Source organism: Sturnus vulgaris, chromosome 21, assembly GCF_052056855.1.
Source record: "Sturnus vulgaris isolate bStuVul1 chromosome 21, bStuVul1.hap1, whole genome shotgun sequence".
Classification (NCBI taxonomy): domain Eukaryota; kingdom Metazoa; phylum Chordata; class Aves; order Passeriformes; family Sturnidae; genus Sturnus; species Sturnus vulgaris.
In genome coordinates, this window is record NC_142263.1 from 7,042,996 (window position 1) to 7,070,430 (window position 27,435).

A 27,435-nucleotide genomic window follows, 5' to 3' on the forward strand; every position below is an offset into this window, starting at 1 on the left:
TCAGCCAGTCCTGCCCCAGGGCACCAGCTGAGCCCAGGATTTGCTGGGGTTTCCACAACTGTGCTGAGCGAGCTCCAACCCAGGCCAGCCCCTCTGCAAAGGAGATTGCACTTTTCTTTGGAAGCAAATGGAATGAAGGCAAGACAATTTCAGCAGCAATAGCTGGGGATGTGTCACCTGAGCATGACAGACCCCTGAGCTTCTTCATCCAGGAAAAACCCAGCATGGAAAAGGCAAGGAAAGGAATGTCTCCAAGCCCCTCTGCCACAGCTACAAGGACAGAGAGGAGTGGAGGAGCAGAAAACACCCAAGAACCAGCAGCCAGTGCTGCCTGAGGAACTGCACTTACACCCAGGGTCATCTCTGTGGAATTTATTGTCATTTTCTCATCAGTTCTACAGTACAAAAGCATGCAAAAAATAGCCTCTCTCTTCATGGTACATATTTACAGTGCAACAGCCACGTGCTGTCACAGTACTGAGTGCATTTACATCATGCTGGAATCATAGCAGAGCACATACAGGGGCAGAGGGTCAACTTCAAGTGCAACAAGAGACTGAAATACCAACAGAACAGGCCTAGAAATCAGAAAGAGCAGCAAAATTACAGCACAGAGGATCTGCATTGTACCCTCAGGAATTGCAATTCACGTTTTCTTGAATTTACACCATTTTTTGGGAGCACTTTGATTGATGGCTTGTGGATACTGACGGAGGGTCTGGGCTCTGAGCATACATGGCTTTTCTTCAGGAAGGGAAGGAGCAAGGCAGGGACTGATGAGCTGCTTTCCTTCCCTCATCCCATGGAAGGCTGCATTCAGAGTAACAGGGTCATGGCATCATCCAGGTTAATCCAGCCTGGGAGGGACTCGAGCCAAGCAGGAGGATCTGGACCAGAAGGGAATGCCTTGCACTGCTTTGCTCAGCAAACTCCACTACAAATGTGCCCTGCTAAAGCAGAGAAGTTTGGCACCTCATCCAAGCTCCATTTCCACACAACCCCTCCACTCTCTGTTTTCCAGTCTCCCTGCTGCACACCAGAGGTGCTCAGGCTCTCAGTGGCATCCCCCAGCACAGCCCTCCTGCCTTGGGATATTTACTGAGATCCCTGTTCCTGGGGGAGCCTGGGTCCCTCAGGGGCTGGGACAAAGCCCCTGGGCTGGTGGGACAAAGCTCATGGGGATTTTGGGCAAGATGGGAGGGAAAGCACTGAGCTGGGGAGAGCAAACAAGACCTCAGCCACCACCACAAACAGAGAAATTCCCCCATGGCAGCGCTGCCGAGGGCTTCAGGACAGAGTTGTGCTGAAGGAACACGAAATTTCTCCCAGCAGCTCCTCCTTGCAAGTCTGGCAGTAAATAAGGAATGAAATCACACCCTGGAAGTTTTATTGAGCCACTCTTTGTTTTGCATGGACAGCTACACTGTCCCTGTTCAGGCCCCCTCTGGTTGTAGCCCTGCACAAAGTCAGTTTTCCCACCAGAAGCCCTGATGCTGAAAACCTCCTCTGTTTGCAGGTGTGACACTGACAGCAGCACATTCCTGCCCACAGGGGAAAACACATGGACTGTGCATTCCTCAGTGCAGGACAGAAGAGACTTCACCAGCATTTTTACTTAGCACTACCCCCCAAACCCAAAGGCTTAGAGCCATTGAGCAAGACAAAGATCTCACCTCCTGGAGATCAAAGAGAAGTGCTGTTCCCTCAAATGAGACATTTCTTTCAAGAAAATCATCCTCAGCCTGTGGGAGTCTGGAAACCTTGACCAGATGCAATGGTGCTGGGGGAGAGGAGCCCTCCTGGTGACTCTGAGCCCAGCTAACACAGCCAGAGCATCCCAGTGCTCCAGGAACAGCAGAGGTGAGGATTTGGAGGGGAAAAACACAGAGCACACACCAAAGCACGAGTGTGCCACACCTGCTCTGCACAGCCCACGCTGAACCCCATCCCCTCCATCACAAATATTTACCCACCCAGCTAAAGAGAATGATTTCACTCAAGAGCTAATAGCACTGCCTTGCCAGGGATGTTTATTCTCAAATAAATCCCCTCTCCTCAGTCCCTTCCTTTCTCCAGAGCAGAACCAGTGCTGCTCTGAGCTGCTCTAACACGCACATAAACAAGCAAGGATTTCATTGCAGCTGAGTGAGCAGAGCCTGTTTTTGCCTATCTGAGTTTTTCTCCTGCTGCCAGGGCACATTTTTCACCTCATTTCATGCAAGTTTTCAGGCTGCTCTTTGTGACACGATAGGGGTGATTTCTGGGCTATAAAGGAAAGCCTGTTGGCAGGTTTGCTGAAGAAACAAGGTGTGACACCAGCTCAGAGCTCAGCTGTACAACTCGAGGGGTTGGTTCTTGGACCTGTGGGAAGGATTTATTTTAGCTGAAAGGGCAAATATTTCAAAGTAGATTTTGAGACAGTCATAAAAAACATCCATTCCTCTCCAAAACTGAAGTGATGATTTAGGTACCACTAAAGGAACAGGACATGGAGCTCATTTGTGACTTACCATTTGTTTGGTTGCATTAACTGAGGCTGAGAACAGCCTTCCTGCAGCCTTGCCCCACCAGCTCCCACCCCTTGGGCATCACTAAAATAACACCAACTGCCTGGGTTAGCAGATTTTTCTTGCCACAGATTAAAAATACAATAACTAACCCCATGTTTGCATTCTGAGAGCTCTTTAAGAACAACCCAGGTATTGCTTAAACTTCACAAGTCCCACAGGGATGAAGATTACCAGAACTCCGTTTTCTGCCTGGGGTAGGGCATGTTCCTGAGATGTGTCCTTGTTCCAGGGTCACTCCCTGGCCCTGTCCTGGGGACATCAATTTTTTCCACAAACTGGAGGACAGTTTGCCCAGCTTGGCCCTGGTGTGCAGCAGGAGCTGGTGGCAGCACAGCACAGATCTGTTTGTGTCCAGAGACTGTCCCTTCCACAGGCACCTGGACAATCTTTCCCATTGGCAGAATCCCCTGTGCTCTCAGGATTTTCACCCCCTACCTCAGGGTACTTGAATCTTCATTACAAGGCTGCAGGATCCAAGCAGAAATGTGTCCCAGGCTGGGGGAAGGATCAGGGCATCCTCCTGCTGCAGGACCAGGCTCCTCAGAGGATGCTGAGCTCACAGCTGGTGCAGACACAGACAGGCAGGATTTAGCACCTGGAAGCAGCAGTGCAGAGCTCAGGCCCACAGCAGAAACCTTTACAGGATCCAAGAGCATTGCCAGCTTTCAGCATTAAAGGTCTCCATTAAACAGAGAAGCAGCAATGTTCTTCCCCATTTTGCCAATATTTACAGGTGAGATGCAAGGAAGAGCCCAGGCTGGTGACTGCTGGGCATCCCACTGAGGTGGCTGAGGATGAGTGAGGGGAGGTGACAGGCTGGGGACAGACAAAAAGCACCAACAGCAAAGCCCAGCTATAAAATGTTGGGAACCATCAAATCAGATTGCAGCAAACAGAACAGGAGCACCAGGATACACCAGTCACTACCAACAACCCTTGTACTTGTGTCCCTTTGCACAAAAAACAAGGGAGCAAAGTCCCAAGTCCTCAGGATTAACCTAAAAACAGACACTAAGATGATTATGTAGGAACCAAATTTAATCTTTCCTTTCTTTAAGTACTATAAAATAAGATTGCAATCCCACTGGTTTCCCAGGGGCATGTTCAGACCCCCTAAGGCTCAAGGGAAAATAATGACATATATTTTGACAGATGGATGTCACTGGTTTTTACTGTCTGAATGGAAGAGTGAAATTTCTGATTATCCACACAGTCTGTACAGTCAACAGCCACAGAAATGGCTCTATTTGCCCTTTTGTATTTGCCTCTTTAAGTGCAATCTTACCAGCTGTCAAACTGTTGAGATGAAGCTTCTAACCCCAAGTTTAGAAGCAATCTATGGATAAAATAGCAGCATCAGCACATGCATAAAAATCAGAGTCTTAAAACAAAATTTAAAATTAAAGCCTTTAAAAAAAAGTCAAAAGATCAAGTTGTGAACTTGTGCTCTGTAGCTTTCTAAAAACTCTCCACCAACATTTTCCATCCTAGGAACCTGTCCCAGTTTGGGACATTTTCAGGAAACTAAAGTTTAAAAGCATCAGGTACTCAAGAGATGAGTGGAGAGAAGGAAATGAAATAAAACAAAGCCCAAGCCTGCCACTCTTTTCATCTGGAGAACACGGTCCATGGGTGCAGGGCTGAGGGGTGCATTCCCAGCTTTTTGGGAGGAGCAGCCCTGGCAGATGGCCCTGGAGCACTGAGCTGTTCTGTAGCAGCATATCCCCATGTTCCAGAGCTCTGGGACATCCCAAGGCTCACTGCACGTGCAGGGAATCTCCTTGGATTTACAGCACTGCCCTGACTAAAGCCAGGGCTGGGGCAGGACTGACACTGTGCAAAACCCAGGGATGAGAGGAAAAGGGAAGAAAGAGAATGAAAGGTGTAGGGAGGGACAGTGTTCACTCCAACAGCAAGGTCCCATCCTCATTTAACTGATACCCAAAACCATTTTGCCATCACCTCCACACCAGGAGCAGGACTCCTGGTATACACAAGTGCATTAAATAAAACAGTTGCCCTCTGGTACAATATCTGTCTCTAATGCCATTTTTTTTTTCTGATGCTTGAACTAGAGAATGCAAAAACACAAGGAAGAAGTCTCTGGGGGAAAATGACCCTTGAGACAAAGAAACCCCCATTGAACCCCCGGGGTGAAGCACAAGTGGAGAGCAAGGCACACACGGAGGAGCCACGGGCACCTCGCCCACGGCTCACTCTGCTCCTCGGTGCTGCTCTGATCCTCCTGCCTTGGCTTGGTCCAGTCTGCTGGGCTGGGTCTGGTTCTGTGGCTGGGGATGGGGGTGATGTGCTTGGCCAGCCCGTGGCAGCTGCAGTCTCAGGACGTGGTCTCGTCTTCACACACGTCGGGCAGCTCTGGGTCCCTGGCTGCTTCTCTGCTGCCCTGTGTTCTACACGGGGACAAGAAAACAAAGTCACTGGAGGCACAGAGCAAGGCAGGGGGTGTTTTGTCCAACCCAGGCGAGCAGTATCAACAGGGAACAGCAATGAACCCGCCTGTAGTGCTGGTACCACATAAACACCTCAGCAATAGCCCAGCATGATGCCCTGCAGTCATGGGCAGCTTGTGCCTGGACACCTGCTCCCAAAAACTGAGCTCTCCACTTCCCTGAATGCCCTTCTCCATGAGCAGGTATCTGGTTCTAGGGGAAAGTCTTGCAAACCAGGTTTCCAAATTATCTAGTTTGCATTTGCAGAGTTCTGGCTTGCTCTCTTTTAATTTGATTTTTTATAAAGATCAGAGCAGCAGGATCAGTTGATTCCACAACTACTTCTCCAAAGTGCTGCTGTAAATGACAGTAAAATTAAATGTTTCTACCAGAACCCAGTTGTCCTACAAAAAAACTGTGTGATTTTGGTTTCTGTGTTTGCCTGGTCCCCAGAACAGCAGTCCCCAAAACCTGAGAGCAGCAGCCCTAGAATCTCAGCCAAGGTCACTTACTTGCATTGCACATAGACCACAATAACTTCAGCCTTTTCCTCCTACTCCTAACTTTTGATGTTTTCTCATGTAGAAGGTTTGCACTGCACTCCAGGGCATCCTCGAGGAGCAGCACCTCCACCCAGCCCAGCCAGAGTGTGACTGTCACTGTGACTGCATGGACACGAGGGGACACCTCCAGGTGCCACCCACAGCAGAACCCATCCCAGGCAGATGACTTCACCTCAAACAGCCATTTCCCCATCACAAAGATATCCACGGAATGCTTTGGGTTGGAAGGAGACCTTGAAGATCATCTTGTTCCACCCCCTGCCATGAGCAGGGACACCTCCCACGACCCCAGGTTGCTCCAAGCCTTGCCCAACCTGGTCTTAGACAGTCCCAGGGATGGGGCAGCCACAGCTGCTCTGGGCACCCTGTGCCAGGGCATTCTGTAGAACCTGCATGGACAAGCAGCTTGGCAGTGGAGTGCCAGTGCTGTTGGCATGTGCCTGGAGCACACAGGGTTTGGGGGGAGTGGGGTGGGGGTTCTGGGGGTATTTCCTGGCTAGGAACAACACAAAGTACATACAGGGCTAACCCAATTTTTGAAGAAATGATCAAAAATCATGTTCCCTTCTCCCTCCACTTCAGTAAAGCCCTGCAATAAACCTAACCTTGAACCTATGGACCATTTCCCTGCAGGGAAGGCTGAGGAACAGCCCTGTCTTCAGTGCTTGTCATCCCCCTCTTCAAGCGATTGATCACCTCATTTAGCAGCAGCAGCAGCAGCTCTGCTCTGTGGCAGCTTAGCACAGCCCAGCTCCCAGTCTGGCACATCCTGCTGATCCTGCTCCTGTCAGGGGTGTCTTCAGTGCTGTCCCAGCACTCTGAGCAGCCTCTGCCTCTCCAAACACCTCAATGTGAGGGTGAGAGGACCCTCATGGTGGCAAACCCAGCCAAAAATCTGGGGCTGCCTGTGAAGCAGCAGAGACCCAGTACCAGAGCTCCATGTCTGCACAGGAGCCAGGCTCGTGAGGCCTGAGGCTGGATGGGAATCTCCAGTAAATAACTCTTGGTAAGGAATAAAACTCTATTTCTCCTACATTTTTTAAGCCACAGGGGAGCAAAGCCTGGGTTGTGTAATTACCCAGGAGAGTACATGGCTGTCACCCACAGCAGCTGTGGGATTCCCACAAAAGTGTCCAGCAAGGAATGAGCCTCCCCACACTGCCCTCCCAAACACAGGCATGGTGTGGGACAACCCACACAGCACAAACACACATCCCTGGAAAGTGCCTAATTCCTCCACTGAGTCCCCATTCAAGGCAATCATCTGTCCCCATGCAGCAGGAGGCAGTGGCACCAGCTGTCAGCCCCAATCCACCCCTGCCTGCCTTCTCCTGGCTATTTTTTTTGAGAATCTCTGCAACTCCTTCCTCGCTCAGAGAAGACAACATCCTAGCTCTGGCTCATCCATTTGTCTCAGAGCAATAAACCAGGCCAGGCAGAGTCTCCAAAGTGCTGGAGCTGCTCCCAAAGGTATTTAGAGATGTGTGGTTGTTTCCCAGTTCCCAGCCCAGATGTTCCCAGCCTGGCTGGAGGCTGTGTCCTGCCACCATTGGATCCTAGGACTTCCCACTGAGGTGTCTGCAAACAGCTCATCATGGTTTGCATTAATGTTATTTTGTTATTTAACAGATTTAACTGGACCAACACTTGCTAGAAGGGTTTGTACAAGTGGTTGGACAAGTGACCACGTTTTGATGAAGTCCTGGCTGGGGTGGGGGGTCACTTGGAGCAACCAATTTTGGTCAGCCCAGAGCCCTCCCATTATTGCACCAGGGGCAGAAGCACAAGGGAGTGATGGAGCATCTGGAGCAGGGATAGCTCCAGCCCTTTCTTCTGCATAACCACTGAATATTAAACTCAAATTACAAAGCTCAGCCTTTCCCAAATTCTATAGCTATTCCCTCTGCAAACGTGGGGCTGAGCACCAGTTCCTGCTAAAACCCAACTGGTTTTTTTCACCCCTCCCTCCCTGAAAGCAGCTCAAATGCCAGAGAATCACAAATGGAAATAATAATAAAAAGCATACATAAACATTAGTGTCACACACACAGAATGACTGCAGTAAAGCTGCTCCTACAGGAAGGAAGGATGGAGCCAAGTGCTCTCACTACCACACAAATCACACAGGCTGAGGACGGGACACAGGTTTCTACAGCACTCAGGGGAAACACAGACATGGAATTACCTTAAAGATGGATGCAAATATACAGAAGTGTTTAAGAGGAATCTGTCCCTGAGAGCAAAACAATGAGACAAAGGAAGAAAGTGATCACGAAGACAATGGCAGCAGATGAAGGAGCTTGTATTTCTGTGCCTATCCAGCCTAGAGTGCAGAGTGGAATGTGGATGGAACATCACCACATTTACCTGAAGGACAGATGAGACAGGCACTGGTAGCACTCCCACAAACCCACTCCAGCCCTTGTCACTGCTGAAAGCTCCAGATGGCTTCCAGCTCTCTGCTGCTGTCCAGCTGTGCTGCCCTGGGCCATGGCACTTGGCACCTCTGGGCTCTTGTGTCCTATCAGCACCTTGTGCAATGGGGCAGAGCCCCAGGAGCACTGAGCCCCTCACTGCAGGGTGCTCATGCTCAGGGTGGGTCCTTGCAGAGGGAAATCCTGTGCCACAGCTGTGAGGATACCTACCTGCATGTGGGGCACGGCTCTCCCCACAAAACATGCAGTTCTCTCTTTGGGAGAAGCTGTTTCTGCTTGGAGCCACTTTTTTTACCTCCTTTTCCCCTTGGCTTCCTCGTGCCTAACCCACATGGATAATATGGCCCTAAGGGCAGTGACAAACCTTTTGGTCTCTTTTTGGGAAGGCTGGAAACAGAGTAGGCTTTTAAAATACCAACTGATCCCCCATAGAGGAGCTGACAACCACATTTCATCAATAGTATTAGCAGCCATAATGGGAAAGTAAATTTGGTCTGTCAAAACACAGCAATTAATTTGATAGGTAGTAGTTGCAATAAATGAGAGCAATAAAATGTGGTGAAGCCAGTGCTGACTCCATTAGGAGAAATGTGGAGCAGACAGAAGAAACGCAGCAAACACTGCTACCAGAAATCCAAAACTTAGCTGTGAATGCTGAACTGGGCTTAAAATCTGGAGCTGCAAAATTAGAAAAGATCAATTGCTTCTGCAGCCATCACTAATGATGGGCTTGAACGTGGCCACGGTCTGCAGGGTCTGTGAGACTCCATGAATCACTGCCTGTCCTTGCAGATCCTGCATGAAAGGCAGGACCCAGTGACATCTGGCAGCTGACAGGGTGAGGTGACAGCTGGCAGCACTCACACCACTCTAGGTGTGCAAAACAAGGACTGCTAAATGGGGCATTTTCATTTTAGCTCCCCTCCACCTGCTGAGTGTGTCTGCACTGAACATCTGCCTTTTAAACTGCTCAGTGCTGATAAACAGAGCAATAAATAACAGCCAGGAGAGGATGTGCTTCTTCCAGGTCTAAAGAGTGCTAAAAAAACCCAAAAAACTTTCTCTTCTCCCAGTATTAAGAACTGTTTCATATCAGTGGTGTCTTAATGGTGTCTGTCCTCTAAAGGCATCAAGGTTACAACAGCAAAGCCCTGCTGCTACCACAGACATGTGCACAGAGCATTTCCAGGAACAGAGCCCAGCATGCTGTGTAGGTAATGCAGGGAGAAATTAAAAGAAGATTCACCCACGTGATTTAGTTTCCTCCTCTCCAAATCCCAAAGAGTGAGCTTGAAGGACAGCTCCATTTTAAGAGTCATCAATTAGGCATCAGATAGCAGAAAGCTCTGGTACCAGAGCTCAGCTCAGCTGCCAGAGGATTTCCTACAGAGTACAGCCTCAGAAATGGCACAGATGAAAGATGCTTGAAGCAGCAGTGAGTGGGGCTCTGGAAATTTCACATACAGCCTAATTAAATAAATTGAATGTGAAACTGGAGTACATTAATTGCTTTCCTTTTTTCTTCCATAGAAACACAAGTTATTTCCTACCTATAATTAGAAGGAGATGCAATGCTACAAAAGCTGACTTATGTCCCTCTAAAGACATTGCCACTGGAGAGAAGGAGCTCTCTGGAGGAGACCTGGGGAATGTGTGGCTCATTTTTCTCTCAGCTCCTCCTGGGCAGCCACATGTCCAGAGCACAGTGATGGCTGCAGGCACTGCTGTCCTGGCATGTCCCAATTTTGGGGTCCCTTGTCCAGCATGATGGACATGCAGAAGCTCTGCAGAGCCTTACTGCAGCAATATTATCTGCTCCTGAAAGATCCTAAAACATTACAGAAATCCAGACTCACTTGACACTTATTTTAACACAGCTCTATTCATAACATTGTCACTTCATATGTGTAGCAAGGCTTTTCTAGGGAACAACCAAAATGAATTAAGAAGTGGATGAGCTTGGTGTCTACTCTGCCCCTGAGGAAATAACACTGTGATCAAGAGATAACTCACTGAACATTGAGTATTTCCCATTTAGCCATGGCTCACTTGAAATTAATGCCATTAGATCCAACACATCTATTCAAATTTGATGTTATTTTCATTAGATTCAGTCAGCAAAGTGTTTTCCAAAGTTTGAAATAATAATATTCCATATGCCTTCAAAGAAGCATCCCTGCTGTAGTGTTTAATGTACAACACCATTTGTTGGAGAGACTTTGCAAGAATCTTTCTTTAAACAACAGTTACAAGATGGGTACTCAAAGCTCCAGTTGTGCATGAAATAATTTAGGATTAAGTCAATTGTTACTGCCAAAAATTGGCACTGATGGCATGAAACTGAGAAATTATACACAGGAATTAGTGTAGTGGAGAACTGCCACATTCACATTGATTTTGGGTATTTCTAAGTGCTCACATCTGGGCAGAGGCCAGCCCAGCATGGCTGCAGCTCCATCCCTGGGCTGGCATGGTTTTGTAAACCAAGGGCACCAGACACAGCAGCACAAAAGTGGAAATTACACACTGCTTTAAAAAATAAACCTTTCAGCCTGCACAAGGAGCCTGAAAACACACAGGAGCAGAATGAGCTGAGACAGGGAAAGATGCTGGGTTTCAATGAACTGAGAAAAATCTGACCAGCAACTTTAAAAAGGAGACAAAACTGGAGGCATATAGCTCATCTTGAAGGCCTAAGAATATTTTATAAAGGACAAGACATTGATAATGTGGCTGATCAGAAGTTCCACCTGGGATCAAATGAACTTTGGTGTTTTTTTGAGTAGATACTAAAGCACCCAGTTCCAGGCAGGAACCAGCATCAAGGGTCAAGGAGTTTTCCCATCACCTGGGTGAATTTTCAAGCATCTCAAATGAAGGTAGAAGGGAACAGGGCCCTTTTGGACAAAGGCTCAGGGTGACCACTCTGAAATAAGGGGTGGAAAAGAAATTCTGCCTTGCTCCAAGTTACCTGTCTGGGACAGTGGGAAGAATAAAATACATTTTCCTTCAAATTTAGTAAATGTTTCCCCATTTCAGAGCAATGCAATGCAGTGACCAGGAATGATAGTGAAGATATGGGTATACATATGAAGGTATGTGTCCAATTATCAATAACTAATTTGGAAGGCATTGAGTGAAGAGAAATAAATCAGGGCAAATCCCTTTGTGCTAAGATGGCAAAGGAGCTGTGACTGCCATGCTCCAGGTGTGTCCCACAGCAGCACTCATGAACAGGGTGTTTAAATGCCAAACTGGTGTCTGGCCATGGACACCAAGACAAAGCCTTCACTAAAGTCTCCAATACACAGCTGGGGACCTAGAACATTGTCATCCTTAATTGAGCTGAGCCCTTAAATCCCCACACACCTGAGAGAGACAGAGAGAGACTCCTCTAATTGTGTTGTCAATGGTGCAGTGAGACCCAGCACACCCTCATGGGAGTCTGCTAGGAATGGCACTGGGATTCTGGGTGGAAAAGAATCATTTTGGGACAACACAGCTTGCTGTCAGCCACAGCCTTATAGATTCTGTGGGATGAGAACTTTATTTATATAAAAATAATTGTCCCAGATCAGGCTACTGGTCCAGCTGTTATTTACTGGACTGATGGCCCAGAATCCTGGCTCCAAAAGGAATCATTGACAAAAATGAGGGAGGAAAAGTAAGAACCAAGTAAAGGATAGAAGACTTCTCTTTCCATCCCTGTACACACCATCAGGGTTAATAACTGTTGGTGAATCTATTAGTCATCAAGATCTCTATTCCCTTTTTAATCCCAATATAGTCATTTATACTCAACCTCCAAAGTATCCCCTTGCAATGTGTTCCACTATTTCATTCACTGGCAAAAAACCATGTGAAAAAATACTGTATGTGTTCTCATGTGAAAAAGCAATTTCAAAGTGCTCTCTTTTGTCTGACCATGATGTCTCTGCCCAGACTTGGCCTCCAGACCACAGGTCAAATCCCATCATTTTGAGTTAAAAAAACCTACATAAACTGCTCATTTGGTACCATTTCTGTTGTCCATAGAAAGGAGAGAATAATTAAACCCTCCAATATATATCCAAACTAGACCCTAATTAGACTTATTTTACTTTACCAGTCTCTAATGGATCTTTGATCACAGCATTATAAACTAAGAAGTGAAAAAACAGACTCAAGTTTAGCACCTTACATGTGTTTAGGCCAAACTCACAGAGAGAACTGCATCTCTCAGAGAGTTCTTAGGCTGCAGTAGTAAACTGTATTTCAATCTGAGAGGACTTGAGGTAGATTTTATCTCCAGTGTTTGATGCAGAAGGGAGCTTTGTCTTTAAATGCTTTAAATCTTTTAATGCTTTTAAATTTAAACCTTATAACTTTTAACCTTTACATGCTTTAAATCTTCTGCAGATTTGCAAACTGCTTCCCCCACACCTTGGCCCTGCCCATGCAGAGGCAGGCATGGCTGTAGGTACCTACATCAGCAGGTTCCCCGGAGCAGACATGGATCTCTCCTCCCTCCTCGTCTGGACCTCGAAGGGATTCCCAAAGGAGCGTTTCCTCAGCATGGCCTTCACCAGGATCTTTGGGGAAGAGAAGAGACCAGTGAGAACAGCACGACTGACTCCTGGAATCTACTTCAAAGGAGTAACAACAGCTTCTTTAATAATTCAGCTGACATTTTACAGCTCTACAGCAAAGAGCACGAAGCAAAAGAACCCACAGAACAGCTGTGTGACAGAGCCAGGCTGCTCAGACACAATGTTGGAGTCAGCAAGTCAGGATTCTCTCTGAAGAAATCAGAGTGCAGGGATTGAATTAAAGCCTTTGGATGGATTGAAGTGTGTTAAGCCACTCACACATGAGGCAGAGGTGAAAGTTCAGGTTTCAGCATAAATGAGCAAGCAAGCAAGTAAGTAAATGAAAAGAGTAAGTAAGTAAAATGAGTTTTAAGTGCTTTTAGTGAGTAAAGGTCTTGGATGCCAGAGTAGCAGTACATGTTCTAGTGAAGGTTGAAACACAGTCCTAGATACTGGTGTATCCATGGAGGCTCCAAGAACATAGTTTTAGACATAATAAAGCTCTAGTAAGAATATTGCTTACATTTTTCAGATAGAACAAAATATACCATATACATAGTTTATGCATAGCCTGGCATGCTAAAAAGCTAAAATTCTAATAGGTTATGAAGTGGTGATCCGAGTTTGTGTCTCAGCTTGTTGGGAAGTTTCTATATAAGAACAGGCATTAGGCAGAGCTGGTGCATTTTGCCATTGCTTTTGGCATTTGTTTTTTATGCCATGTGCTTTTATGCCATTTGCTTTTTGCCATTGCCTTCGAGACTGATGTGCTTCTGCAATAAACATCTTTATAGCAACTATTAGCTGCTTGGCTCATTGAAGAAAACAACCCAACAGGTTGGGTGCCCATGAGCACCTGGAGACCTAACCCCACACACAACAACTCCACACTGGCTCAAAAGACCAAGATTCCATGCCAGGAGCACACGTGTCCCCTCTCCAAACCTCCTCCTGCACCTGAAGGCTTCAGCACAGCCCCCTGCTCAGAGGATTGCTGTATTCCACACATACCACAGCTGGCAGGCTGGGGATGGTCTTCACAGAGTTCTTGACCTCCTCCTCGGTGACCTCCACCACGGAGCAGTGCTCCTCCTCCAGCGGCAGCGGCTCCGCGCCGCCCCTGCTCAGCCAGGGGTGCACCTGCAGGACACACACAGCTCTGGGCTGGGGCACAGAGGGGCCACAGGGCTCACTGAGCTCCATCTCCCACTGCCACGGATGGTTTTCAACCAGCTTCCTTGGAAATGGCTGCGGTCTGGCTCAGTGCTGTCACACCTGCTGCCACCAACCAGCACCGTGGCACCGTCTGAATCAAGTTTGAAACGCTTTGAAAACCTGAGTTATCTGGAGTGTTTTCATTTTTTTGTCTTGCATGCACAGCAGAGCAAAGCCCCATTTTCTTGCTGCCTCTCATGGGATGTTTTTTGTCTCTGAATAGGAAGAGAGCTCTGTCTGAGGGCATGGGCTGAGCACAGAGCCCAGCCTGACACATCCTCTGTCAGCATCCAAGGCAAGTCCCTGTCTTCTGTGCACAACCAGGGACAAGGGCCAGCACTCAGCTCTGCTCCTCTACCCACAGGGCCTTACAGCGTGCCTGCAAGAGCTGTCAAGTCCCATAAATACATCTCCAAACCTGGCTTTGGTCTCCTGGGCATGGAAGGAAGGGATGTCAGGATATTTTCCTGAAGCTCAGCCTTTCTACTGTCAGCTTTGATGGCAATACTGGTGTTGGCCTGGGACAAAGCAAAGCAGAGCTTGCCCTGCAGAGCATGTTGATGGATCTCTATGGAAATTTTGAGATCCTCTAGAAGGTCTAAAGCCTTGGTGAGGGGTGACAGGAGGACAGCAAGCCCATGCAAACCCAGAATGAAACCACAACCTGTGAAACATTGTGCTCTGCCAGGCCTGTTCATTATTTCTATTATTAAACATCTCCCAAATAGAAAAAAATGTGCTGCCTTGAGGCCACTGGCCTCACAAGGACCAGAGGAGGAACACACACCCAGTCCCTGGAATGCACATCCAACACTGCCAGCCCAGGCTCTGAAGCTTGCAGCTCCCCTGACAATGCTGATTCTCCCAGGGATTCACTGAGATCAGCCAGCTTTTGAGTAATTTTCATTTAAATAAGTAAACAAGAAAGCTTTTGTCAATATTCCCCAAGCAAGAAGCAGTGATGGAGCTGTGGCTGCAAAATGAGTGCTCCCCCTTTCCAAGGGAGGGTGCTAGAGACAGCTCCCAAAACAAACACTGGCAACAGCTCTGCCTCATTAGAAGGCACCAAAGGACATAAAATCAGCTGGGACTAAAAGCTCTCATATCAAGATCCAACTTACCTTTATTTCAGGAACTGTTATCCTCGTTTCTGGGTTTTTATCAAGCATACGCAGTATCAGCTCCTTGAGCTCGTCACTTATCTGTGCTCTGAGGGAAGAAAACAGCAGCACACAGTTAACAAGGCAATGTTACAGTGCACCAATGCACAGCTCTCACTGCAGTTACCTGGCAGAGAATCTGCCCTGCTCAAGAGGTATTTTCTCTGCAAAGCTGGCTTGAAAAAGGAAGGCACCACAGTCACTGCTACAGGGCTTGGTTATCCTGATCTGCCCCCTAATACCACAGTGCACACTCAAAATGCAGCATGAGGGATCAGGTGAATGGGTCTAAGGACATTCTTGAAGACAGCACCACACAGGGGAATTTCTGAGGGGAGATTTGGAACAACAAAGTGTTCCTGAGAGCAGAATTGGAGTTGAACTCTGTGAATCAAGAGGGGCACAGCTTGATTTGCTGAACCTGCATCATGAGCAACTGTATGCTGGATAAAACATCTGACATTTAAGTTCCCAGCAAAGCTTCCAGGTTGTGTTATTTAAATTGCTTCCAGAACACTGATTGCAGCAGCCTGTAACTCAGTATTCCCTACCTGCAAAGCTCAGCCTTGGGGCAACAAAAGGAGGGAATGAACAAATGCAAATAAGAGAAATATATCTAAATTATTAACACCACTTCCAAGATCAAAATGTGAGAGCACCTGAATCCAGAAGCCACTCTATTGACATGGAGCCCTCGGTCCTGCAGTCCAAAGGCTGCAATGACTCCTGTGGTTCATGATGCAGGAGATGCCTTTAAAATGCACTAGATCTGAATGATCCAAGTGCTACTGCAGTAAAATGCCAGCATGTGACTGAATTGTATTAGGCAGTTAAAAGTCTGTGTCACAAATGACTCCTGAAGAACTGTGTTTCTTCATGGAGATGGAACTTAGCATAAAATGTCACTCCCCAGGAAGGTTGGATTTGAGACTGAAAACAATAGTGAGCACCAGGTGCTGTGCCAACCTCCTCTGCACTCTCTTCCTCAAGCAGAGAAGGGAATAAACTATCACAAACCAAAATGAAAACCATATCACAGCAAGGGATATTTCAGTCTGATGAAAACAGAGCTGCTGTTTAATAATTCATGAATATTTTATTTGGACTTTGGCTACGAGATCTTTACAAACAAGCACAAGGAATTGCTGCTCGTTCAGAGGCAAAAAGAGGGCTCAGTTTGAAGTCTAAACAATTAAAAGTTGCATCCAGGGTCTGCTGTACACAGGCAATAGAGCCCAGACAAGGGGGAGAGCAGGATGAGTCCCCAGAGACCCAGGTGACAATTTCAATTGGAATGGAAAGAACAGTGCTGCTCTCGAGATGCTGCTCCAGAGGAACAGCCATGGGCAGTGACAGTGCATTTAGCAGGTCAGAACAAACAGATTCCTCCAGACACCACACTGATGCAGGTGAGATGGCATTTCAAAAATACTTTAAATCAGTTCTGTGCCAAAGTGTCAACAGCTTTACTTAAAATACGACAAATAGAATATAAAATCATATTTCTGGGCCCCAGACTGATTTCTATGCAACACAGGGTTAAAGTCTTAGGGAAAAGCCCCATAAACAGGATCACCAAGTGTCAGGTGGGTTATGGCCAGGTAACATCACATCACCCTGTCTCTGGCTTCCCTTCTCTCCTGTCTGCAGCACAGTGTGAACGCTGTGCCTGATGGCACTTTTCATTTGAAAAGCCTGAGCTGTCTGGGATTTCTCACAGCCATAGTCCAGTAGGAGCTGTCAGGAAAATGCCAAGCCCAGAGCTCAGCATCCATTTGGGAGGGTTGCCAGCACACAGATCACTTTACAGGGTGCCCCCGGGTCAGGGAACATTGTCCTGGGCTCCACCAGCAGGGACTAGGCAGAGCTTCTGGCTCTACTGACAAATGTTTGAAGAGAAACTTCAGCTTGCTTTTTAGTCATGCCAGGATGCTCAGAGTGTGAGCTAAGCCCATTTGCCTCGTGTCATGCCAAGGACTCAGTGACATGAATGAGAACTCCAGTGCCATAAATATTTATCCTGGTGTCTCTAAGGGAAGGGACAGGATGGTGACACCGGTACAGTCAGATCCATCTGTCCTAAAGGTTGACAGGAAACAGGCAATGAGTTTCCATGGGCTGTCTGCAAACAAGAATGTGTCTTTTGTAGCCATGGTGAAATAAATTGAAACCAAAATACTCCTCACTATAGAGAGGTGCTAATTCTGTGGGAGGTCAGGGTGGATCCACTCCAGTGAATTCCATGTCTCTGTTGCTGCCTCTAACAAATAGATGTGGCTTGGACAGCTGTCAACACCTAGTAACCCTCAGCTCCTCCAACAACATAATCAGGGGTGCAGCTTTTTTTAGACTGGGAGAACAGGTCACTGAGGAATCCACATAAATCATGCAGCCCAATTATCGCTGAAGGAAATGCCTGAATGAAGGAAGGGATCTCAGCACAACCCAGTTAGCCCATTAAATGTTAATAACTTACTGCAGAGGCAGATGGGAACAGCACTTGTGAGCTGACTGCTAACCCAAATACATGGTGGCTGAGGGAGGGGTGGGAGTTTTGCCAGCCCTGAGCAAGGGAGAAACCTGCCAGGGGAACACAAACAGGTTTGGGGTTTTTTTTTGGCTGCAGTGCTGTCAAAACAAAGTCCTGTTCCAACTGCAGGTGGGGACACAGCAGCAGAGCATGACCAGCCTTTGTGCTCCTAAAGCCTCAAGCCCAGTCACCTGGTCCTGCCAGAACTGGTCCTTACCCACAGTGGGGTTTGTGACCCCCAGGTCCTTGCAGCTCCAGAGTCCTGTGTGGCTCCAGCCGGGCAGAGGTGGCCTGGCTGTCTGCAGTGGCCGTGTCCCCTCATCAGTGCAGGGGGAATTAATGCAGTGCAGGTGATTAACCAGGGCTCAGTCAGCCCAGGTGTCTAAAAGAGGGCACCCTGAGTACCCATCACTTTCTGTGGAATCAGAAGGAAGTCTGGGACTGCCAAGGTAGGGGCCTAGCACTTTACTGTAATGTGAAAATTCACTGAGCATCTCACAAAAAAGTCTTGCCTTGCCATAGATGTTGGATACATGCACATAGCACAGGCTGCCTGACAACATCCCTCCCTTCCCCTCTAATACCACATGTGCCTCTCATTAGAGTTTTAATTTGTGCTTGCCCCGAATCAAGTCATTTTATCTATAAATTTTATTAGAATGAGCAACTAGGTCAAGAATTCTTTGCCTGACAACTGTGTGGATTTGGGAAGGAAAAGAAAGAGTCCAGCTCTGGCTACTTCATCTGTCAGGAACCAGGTGAAACAAACTCTTCACCAACAGAAGGTCACCAAAGGCCTGAAGCTGGAGGAAATGCTGAGCAGTGGCCAACACTTGAAGCTGCAGGGATGGTGACCATGGAGCACACAGGGAGTGTCATCACCTCCTGCCAGACTCTGACACCACCACAAACACTCAGCACCTCAGCACCGAACTTCCACTGCTCAAATGCCACGTGTGTGGCCTTGGCTTGTCCCCTGCCCTACTGAGCCATGCTGTGACCACAGCTGACCCGTCTGACATTCCCACCTGACCATCCCAGCATTGCCACTGTGCCCCACGGGCCTTTCCTGCACTGACCCAAGCAGGATGGGACCAGACCCTCAACAGCACAGAGGTAAATTCATTCCTGCTTTTTTATAACTTGCCCCTCTCTGCCAGTGCAAAAAACAAACCCATATTTCCCTGGGATGTGCTGGAGGAGTGGGATTTGCTGAGCTGTGGTCACACATCTCAGGACAAGCATCCTGTCATCAGACAGTTCCTCTGGCTCCACGGGAAGTCCACAGGAGAGGGATGTGTTTACTTGGACCAAGACCAAGGTTAATCACCACATTGCTTTTGAAAATGAATACATGAGCTCATTCTGGTGGCTGCTGCTTGGGAGAAAGAAAACCCCAACCAAACCATGCAGCATTCCCAGAGTCAAGTAGGTGGGGCAGAACTTCCTAGATCCTGGAATCCCTTCACTTCCAAAGAGCCATTCCTTTAGTCCCTGTCTGCACAACAGGGACAGAGGAAGAGCAGAAGCACTTTTAACACCTCAGGAACATCATCAACACAAAACCCATGTGAAGGACCCAGAAGAACACAGAGCACCTCACCCACTCATGTCCATCCCTCCCTGGTGACCCCCTGTGCCACACAGAGAACAGTGCTGGAAACTGAACTTTATTTTACAGCAGCAGAGTAAAGTTTACTCACTCTTCTGGGAACTCCACAGGCTTGGTCTTGATCCTGTTATGAAGACCCAGAATATATTCGTCTATAAAAGGGCACTGTAAAATAAATAAGAGATTTTCCAGTTGTCCAAGACCCTGGCATCACTCAGGCATTTGTCATTCATGTAACACCAAGTACAACCTCTGCACTCCCAAGATTTTAAACAGAGATGGAAATAAATTAAATCTCCACACACACAATAAATCCATTCATTCCTTATTAAAAAATAAATTCATAAGAACAGCAGAGGCATCTAGGGAATACATAACTGGACTAGGATACCCTCCTTCATCCAGGCTGCAAGGTGACCATGAACTGCCTCTGTCACCTTCCCTGGCCACTTCTCGCCCAGAGCTGGATGCCTGGTGCCTGGGGGGTGGGACTGCAGTGGTCTGTGCTTGGACAGAGGTTCAGGTCACATTCCTGCCCACAGAGACTGCACACACCTGTGCACTGCTCATCCTGGGACAGGCTGGGACACGAGGGTTCTGGCCATGACAGGACGTGGAGTGTGCAGAAGGCAGCACTGAAGAGCTGCCTCTGCTAAACTGCATCTCCCATCAGTCCTAACTCAGCCTTGGCAGACAGAGCTTTCTGTAATCTGGTTCCAAAAGTGCTGCAGCAGTTTAGGATCAATCCCATGCCTTTATCCATGCTCTGGCTCATTTCTAAATGCAGGCAATGTGGATAAACCCCCCCACAAACTGCTGCTGGTGCTGCTGCTCTGGGTTTGCAGCACAAACAATGGCTCTGCACTCAGGGCCCAATGCTGGAAACGATCCTTTCCACAGATCACAGCTTCAGCTCCTTCTGAACTGCAGGGGGATTTTTAAGCTTACAGAAGGTAGCTCTTTGTCTCTACTATTTGCCTTTATTTGGGAAGGAATGAGTCAAAAGGCAGGCAGACAGTGCAGTGCAGGGCTCCAGCAGCTGAAAGGCAGCTTACCTTCCCATAAACAAAGCAGTACAGGGTGATTCCCATGGCCCACACATCCAGTGCCTGAAAGAGCATGAACAGAGAGTAAAGGAGAGGCAAGACAGATGACCTGAGTAAGCTGGATTTTCCCACCAGTTCAGAAAACACTATTTATATGGATTTAACATTTTCTATGCCACTTTGGAGTTGGGCTCCTAAGGGCAGCTCTTGCACACCTGAGGAATGAGGGCTGTGCTGGGCACTGCTCCCTTGCTCCACTGTGACCAGTAAGCAGCCCCTTCTTACAGGAAATTACACCATTCAGGGCTGAACCTCAAAAGTTTTCCAGACAAAAAAATCCCCATTAGACCCTATCCCTATGTCTGCATCACCAGTGTCTCTCACTTCCAGGGAATCAAGATATGACCTTGGTGCTCAGCAGCTCCTTGTGTCTCTTCATTATTTTGGAAGGAAATAAAAGTTTTCCTCCTTTCATGGCTTCTGTCTAGGCAGGGATCCACAGCAGTGTCTGCCCACTGCACAGAGCAACTCATGTGAGTTCTGCCTGGACTGGAGAGAATTGGAGCTACATTTTTACTGAATGACAGCCCTGATTTGTACCACAGCGAGGATGCAGGTGTGGCACTGCCCTTTGTGCCATGCCTGGGGGTCCCAGGGACACCAGCTGTGAACAAACACCTACCTTCCCACTGTGAGCAAACACCTACCTTCCCACTGAAACTTTTGCCAGTCTGTGAGATGGCCTCTGGTGCCATGAAGGCTGGTGTCCCTGCTGTGCTGGAAAGTTGGGCATCATTCCCTTCAAACTGATTGCTGACACCAAAATCAGCGATTTTGACGTGGCCATCGTCTCCCAAGAGCAAGTTGGAAGGTTTGATGTCCCTGTGGATGATCTTCTGGTAGTGCACTGAAAAACACCCAAAAAAGGGAGCATGGTCAGCCATGGCAGCCAACACACCCAGGGGAAACCTTCCCAGGAGGGTGAAAATAAAGGTGCAAGCTCAGGCCCAGCTGCTGCTGGAGATGGAGTATAATGGAGAAGAAATGCCATTTCCTACAGCCATTCCTTTTTGGTACCTTGCTGGGACACAATTCTCAAAATGCATCCAGGAATTATGCAAAGAAAAGAACTCAGGGAAAGCTCAACCAGTGGGAACAAGCAGTGCTGCTGGAGAAGGAAAACACTCAAATCCTGCAGATTTGCTTGGCCTCATCAGAGCAGCTGATGGGTTGTGCCACCTGCTGTATTAAAGGTTTGTGGGACCCAAATAAAGATGTTCACTTTTAGTTTATTTGTTTTGAAACTGCAGTGCTGTGAAGCTCATCAAAAGGGGCAGAACCACAGGTAGAGTGAAACAGGTGACAAGCAGCTGAGTGCCACATTCAGCCAACAGCTCAGAAATCAGTGGGCATTTCCAGCTCCAAAGATGGAATAATGGAGCTCCAAGCTTGGAGCAAGCACCAGTACCCCCAAAGAGGCACTCTTTATTCAGCCAAGCTTCTCCATGGAGCCCATAAATAGAGAAAACAACCTCATCACCCCAAATCCCCACCCTGGCACCAAGCTCCCAGCCATCCCCACCACTCCTGCACCCAGAGCTGTGGCCAAACCTGGCCCTTCATTCCACGAGGCTCCAGCAAAGGCTCCAGCTCTGTGGGCTCCAGCTGAAGTGCTGGTACATCAAACATGAAACAAACCCTTGCAAAGAGCTTGGAGGCTGAGATGCACTGAAAACAACAACAAAAAAACACCTCTCTTGTGCAATATTGCAGTTGAAAGACATTTCCAGGCCACTGAGGGAAGCAGAGAGTTGTAGGAAAGTGGCTGATTTCTCAGGAACTCAAAGAACTTGAAAAATAAAAAACCACCACCTTTCAGAACATGAACTGACCCCAAAAGCAGAACTGTAGAAAACCCAGGAGACTTCACTGAAGGAGGAGGAAGAAATCCTCTAATCCTGCCCTCCCCAGAGGACCAGGACCCCCTGGCCTCTGTTCTCCCCTGGCTCCAACCACTGTTTTCACATTTCCTTCTGGCAAACAGAGCATGTTTGTTTTTATACCTCCCCATGAACACTTTTCATATCTCCTAGGAAATACACATTGGGTGGAGGAAAATGCTGCTCTAACCCTTTCCTGCTTTACAAACCTTTCCAACACACTGCCACAAAGGCAGCCTGCCCTATGGAGCATCCCAGTTTGTGCTTTAGGACCAAGAACAAACTTCATTTAACTTCCTGCTCTTTTCAAGCCTACTTTCCAGCAGGACACACTTGGGGAGGGGAAGTCACACTTGCAGATATTTTTTCTGCTAGGCCCTCTCCTCAGTTTGAATGTTGGAGGATGCTGTCCTTGGCACATTAAAGAGCTGCTCTGGGGATCCAGCAGACAAAAACTTGCTGGGGAGCACCAGGACTTACATCTTCTTCCAGATGTGCACCAACTGCATGGCCAGGCTGTGATGGGAGACAGTTAATGCTGTAACAGCCTGCCTAGACAGCCAGGATAAACACCAAAACCCTGCAACAACAGTAATTAGGAGGAGACATCTGCTCAGCAGCAGAGCTGGTGGCAAGCTGACATTTCATTATGATAATACAGGGAGAGCAAATAAGAGTGAGGGGGGAGTGAAGTTTTCCTTCAAGAGATGATGAGCTGCCTTTCAGGCAGGTGTCACAGAGCTAAGATTCCCAAAGCCTCTAAAAAAACACCCAAAACAAATATGGAGCATGTAAATACATCCCTGGAGCCTGGCCTGTGAAAATTAAGGCAATTCCAGTACTTTTTATTGTTTCTTCCTTATAGGAAAGTAAAAAAACCACAAACAAAATAAAACCACAAATCATTTTCTCTATAATTTAATTGTGTATTTTGTAAAATACATTCCCTGCCTCTGCACCATCTAATGAAAGTTGAGGAACACTGTGGGCAGTTTTTCATCTGCCATGTGTTTCCTCTGTGCCCATCTCTGCTGGTCCCCAGCACGTCTGGACATAGCTGGGCACAGAAACAAAGAACAAAGAAATGAGAAACACATCCTTTGCAAAAACCAAAGCCATCAAAGAATGGCTCATTCGGCTAATGAATATTTGAGTTTCCAGGTGAGAACACTCATGTGCCCCGGGGACAGTGACAGTCTGACCTCGGGTGCTCAGAGGTCTGCAGGGCTGAGGAGTCCAAGAGTGAGCCTGGCTTCTGGAATGCCACATCCCAGGTGCTTCTGAACCTGGCATCCATTTAAAATGATCCCAGACTGGGATGGGAAGGGGACAGATGCAGAGGGGAGGTGACTGGGCAGGTCTGGAGCAGTGGGAGCAGTGTCCCACCCACACACTGAGCTGCTGTGGCACAATCAAAGCCTCCTGCCAGCTGCCTGAAAGGATTTCTGCTCCCTGCAAATCCCCTTCCCTATCCAGCCTTATGCAGAGGCAATAGCCACGAAGGGACAAGGACAGGGGACAGGGGACTGAGCACCAGCTGGTGCAAATGAACATCACAGCCATAAAAACTGAAAGAGCAAGTGCTCCCATCTGTCAAGAAAAGATTTGGTGTGGAGCTGCTAACCTGATGAAGGAAAGCTGAAATCCCTGCTCTGCTCTGAAGGAACATAACTCAAAGTCCCAGCCTGCCAGCTGCTGTGGGCACCCTCCCCTGCACAGCTTTCCAAAACTGCCTTTGGGCTTCAAAATGCACAGGCTTATCCTCTCCTGTGCTGTGCCTTGCCACTGGTACAGTTCAGCACAGTGCAGAGGAAAATATTCCCCCAAAATCGTTCCCAGGTCTGCTTGTAGGCAATAGACAAAAGCTGGATTGTTTGGGAGCTGCAGGACTGCTCCCCTGCAGGACACCAACAGAACTAAGCTTGGAAAAACTTCCCAACCCACCAACTTCTGCTGCCAGTCCAGATCTCTTGCAGATACACATTGCAGGGAGAAAGGCAGGGATTAATTCAATCAATTAATTCAGCAGGACTGGCCAAAGGCTGCCTGCAGTGACACACATCACTGCCACGTGCTGCCAAAGGAGCCCAGGGACAGAGCTGTCTTGGGGAAAAGGTGCTGATTAAACCAGCGTGATCTGCATTTCCTGCCCAGCACACAGAGGAAACGATGGTGTTATCCCTGCAGAACTCCAGAGGGAGAGCTAAGCACCCTGGAAACAAAAACCTGGCACTACTGACACCTTCCAGACTGTTAATGACTGTGCAGAAGGGACAAGGAGCAGAGAACCCCCTCCCCCAAGGGGAGCAGGGGACAGCCACAGTCTAACACAATCACCAGCATAAATTAACCCTCTCATTTCACCATCCTGAAACATTTGGGAGCAAGCTTCATCCTCTGTAGATTCAAGAGAAGCAGGTAGGAAAGGCACTGTCACTAGGATTAGTTCACTAGAAGCCAGGACCAGAGGTCTCAGAAACAAAACACTTGTCCTGTCCTTGGAATTAAGGACACATTGGGACACAAAGAGGAGCAGGGCTGCATCAGGCTCAGCAGAGAAGGAAAAGCACTTTCAAAATGTAAATAAAACCCCAAATGTGCTTTAAACAAACACCATCAAAATAATGATCTGTATTGCTGCACTTAAACATGCTCCATGAGGGTCTGGGGATTATTCTTCTTTTAGACCAACTCAGGACCTCCCCTTAGTTCCTTCTTGGGCAACTGGGACCCCTAAGCTGAATCCATGCCTTTGAGAGAACTTCCAGCTACTCCAGAGAGAAAGGCTCTGGGTTTTTTGCTTGCTACAGTACAGAAAGAGCCACAGAGCAGGCAGAGACTGCCCTCAGACCCAGCCCAGCCACAGGGACGTGTGCTGGATGCAGGAAGCCTTGAGAAGGACCATCCCATTGGTGCTGCACTGCAGGTCATGCACAAGGCCACACCAACAGCTGGAAAACTCTCAACACTCATTCCCATGCAAATGCACTCACCTGCACCCCTCCCCAGGTTAAAATCGATGCTGAGCTGCCCAAGCAGAGCACTTTGCTGAAGCTGCTTTGGCAAACTGACAAAATGGTTCCACAGGTTGCTTTTATCTGGAAAGGGTTTTGCTTTTAAACAGGGGTCAGCAGCTCACCAGAACGACTTCCCTGGGCTCCAAAACACCCTGCACTGTCTGTGCTGACAGACCTGATGCAGGGCATAGATTGGTATTTCTTCATAATGAAAATGAAACCACCTAAGATATCACAGAGCCCTTAGGACAAAGTCTGATTATGCAGTGCTCTGTTAAATTTGGTTTTATTAGACTCATTCATCATTTCAGTGGAAAGGTAATACTATTTCAGGCCTATTTGCATCTGGATAACAATCCCATGGATTCCTAGAGCATCATCCAGGAAAAGATCTCAAATGTGTTTGAAATAGTTATTTGTTAATCTTCACAGCCACCCCATGAACAAAGCAGGCAGGGCAGGTGAGTGCCTGTGTACTACATTTTATCACAACTTGTGCTAGAAAGCCTGACCAGGGATATCTGAAGTTGGACTTAGTCAAGACCTAAAGCTCCAGGGTGCTCAGAAACAAGGAAATGATGCCTAAAAGTCTGGTCTGCCTCCTGAACTTGGGCACGGAGCACTGTTGCCTAAGAGCAGCCTGCTGAAGGCTGGTGCTGTGGAGATACAACCTCACAGGAGGATTCAGAGCTCTCAGGGTGGGAGCAATCCTTGGGGAAGGACCATCCTTCCTCTGGCCCTCTTGATTTCAGACACAGCTCCAGCAGGCATGCTGCACCTACTGCAGCTGCCAAAACCTGCACCTGGCTGTTCAAAGCCAAGCCCATACCAAAAAACTGCCTCAAATAAAAGGTCTTCCTGAAAATCTGGCTTTTTAGGGCTTTTTTTGTTTGTTTCTTCACTGCAATAAGTTTACAATGAGTTGGTAATAGCAGCCATCTGTGGTCCAGTAGTTGGGGCTGGAGAAAAGGTGGATTTTGGGGAAGTTCTCTGCTGCTGGGCCAGCTGGTTCCTACCTGTCCACTCCTACCTGGGTCTCCACAGTTCTGCCATTGCCTCCCTGCTCCTTAGCAAAGCCCTGCTGAGCACATCATTCCTTCCTGCCCAGTCCCCCAGCTGCTCTTGGTGGGACAAAGCAGCCATTTCACAAACACTCCTCATTCCAGATCCCTATTCCAGGACTAAGCAGGCTTTCCCTTTCACTCAGAGGCAAATGGAACTATCTGCCAACAAATCCACTAACAGGGAGTGAAGACCCAGAGGGAGCACAGATAGAAGTGGTAGAAAGAGATCTTGTTCCTTAGTCCTTTTAGAAAAAGGTGCTTTTCACTGCATTCCCCTCTGGAAATCCTGGAGATCCAGCAGGTTAACACAAACTTGCTAAAAGCTCATTTAAAATTATACATATAAAACTTTGCAATGCACTGACACAACCTGCTATTTACTGAGGCCAGTGCTGAATTCTGCTTGATTAAAACCAGAATCCCATTCCCATTGAAGGGCAAAAGCAATCCATATGCTGCTACTGCAGAGTCTGCTTAGTATTACTCTCACACTGCCCCTGTAGCAAAGAAATGATTTAACACCCTAGCAAGGAAACTGCTGCAGCAGCACCCAGAGCTCAGAACAGATGGCCACTCATGCACAGTGCTCTGCTGAGGAAGGGCTGGGGGACAGGGGGTGTGTGTGTGTCCCAGGGGAACACCCCAAGCCATGCCCAGTTCACTGCAGGGGCAGGGGCAGGATCCCAGCTCTGCTGCTGTCAGCTCTCTCCAATGTTTTGTTGCTCTCTCCACTGTTTTGCTGCTCTCTTGCTGCATCCACGAAGCCTCTGCCACTTGGATAAGTCGCTTAAGCCCAGGTTTTGCACCCTGAGCACTATCCAGCCCTTTGGAACAGCTCAGCTTCCCTCTGTGCTCCATCTTCAGATGTGCTCCTGGCAGAAGCTGTGGTGTGGGTACTGCCAGCAGGAAGCAACAGGGAAGAGAGACAGGTGAGCCTGTCAAAGCTGTCCCACATGAGCACAGCCTGGTCACCAGCACAGCTCTGCCATGGCCACACACACTCCCTGTGGTCCAAGGAGCACAGGGAACCAGGGCAGCAGGGACTGACAAAACAACCTGCACAGCCTGGGCCAGGGGCTGCTTCTGACCCTGAGCAGACACAGAACTGCATCAAACAACAAAAATCAAACTGCCTGATCTTAACAGGCTCCAGCACATGTCTCTGATCTCCTCCATCAGCTAATTACTCTCACTCTTGTACAGAGTCCGTATTGATTAGTATCAGCAACACTTGCAGCTCATGAAAGGGTTTTTTGTTTGGTTTT

At 47.9% G+C, this 27,435-nt stretch overlaps 1 protein-coding gene across 3 annotated transcripts in view; it reads right to left on the minus strand.

The window, feature by feature from the left end:
- Positions 1 to 357: 357 nt before the first annotated feature.
- The window catches only part of CAMKK1 (calcium/calmodulin dependent protein kinase kinase 1), a 94,491-nt gene continuing 67,413 nt past the window's right edge, over positions 358 to 27,435 (minus strand). For all 3 annotated transcript variants that reach the window (XM_088177080.1, XM_014888007.2, XM_088177081.1), the window contains exons 10-16: positions 20,857 to 21,056; positions 20,159 to 20,212; positions 19,195 to 19,268; positions 14,923 to 15,010; positions 13,598 to 13,726; positions 12,486 to 12,589; positions 358 to 4,981 (exon numbers count right to left, since the gene is read on the minus strand). In XM_088177080.1, the coding sequence (XP_088033206.1) occupies positions 4,909 to 4,981; positions 12,486 to 12,589; positions 13,598 to 13,726; positions 14,923 to 15,010; positions 19,195 to 19,268; positions 20,159 to 20,212; positions 20,857 to 21,056 (722 nt within the window). In that variant the 3' untranslated portion in view covers positions 358 to 4,908. The remainder of the gene's footprint in view (positions 4,982 to 12,485; positions 12,590 to 13,597; positions 13,727 to 14,922; positions 15,011 to 19,194; positions 19,269 to 20,158; positions 20,213 to 20,856; positions 21,057 to 27,435) is intronic.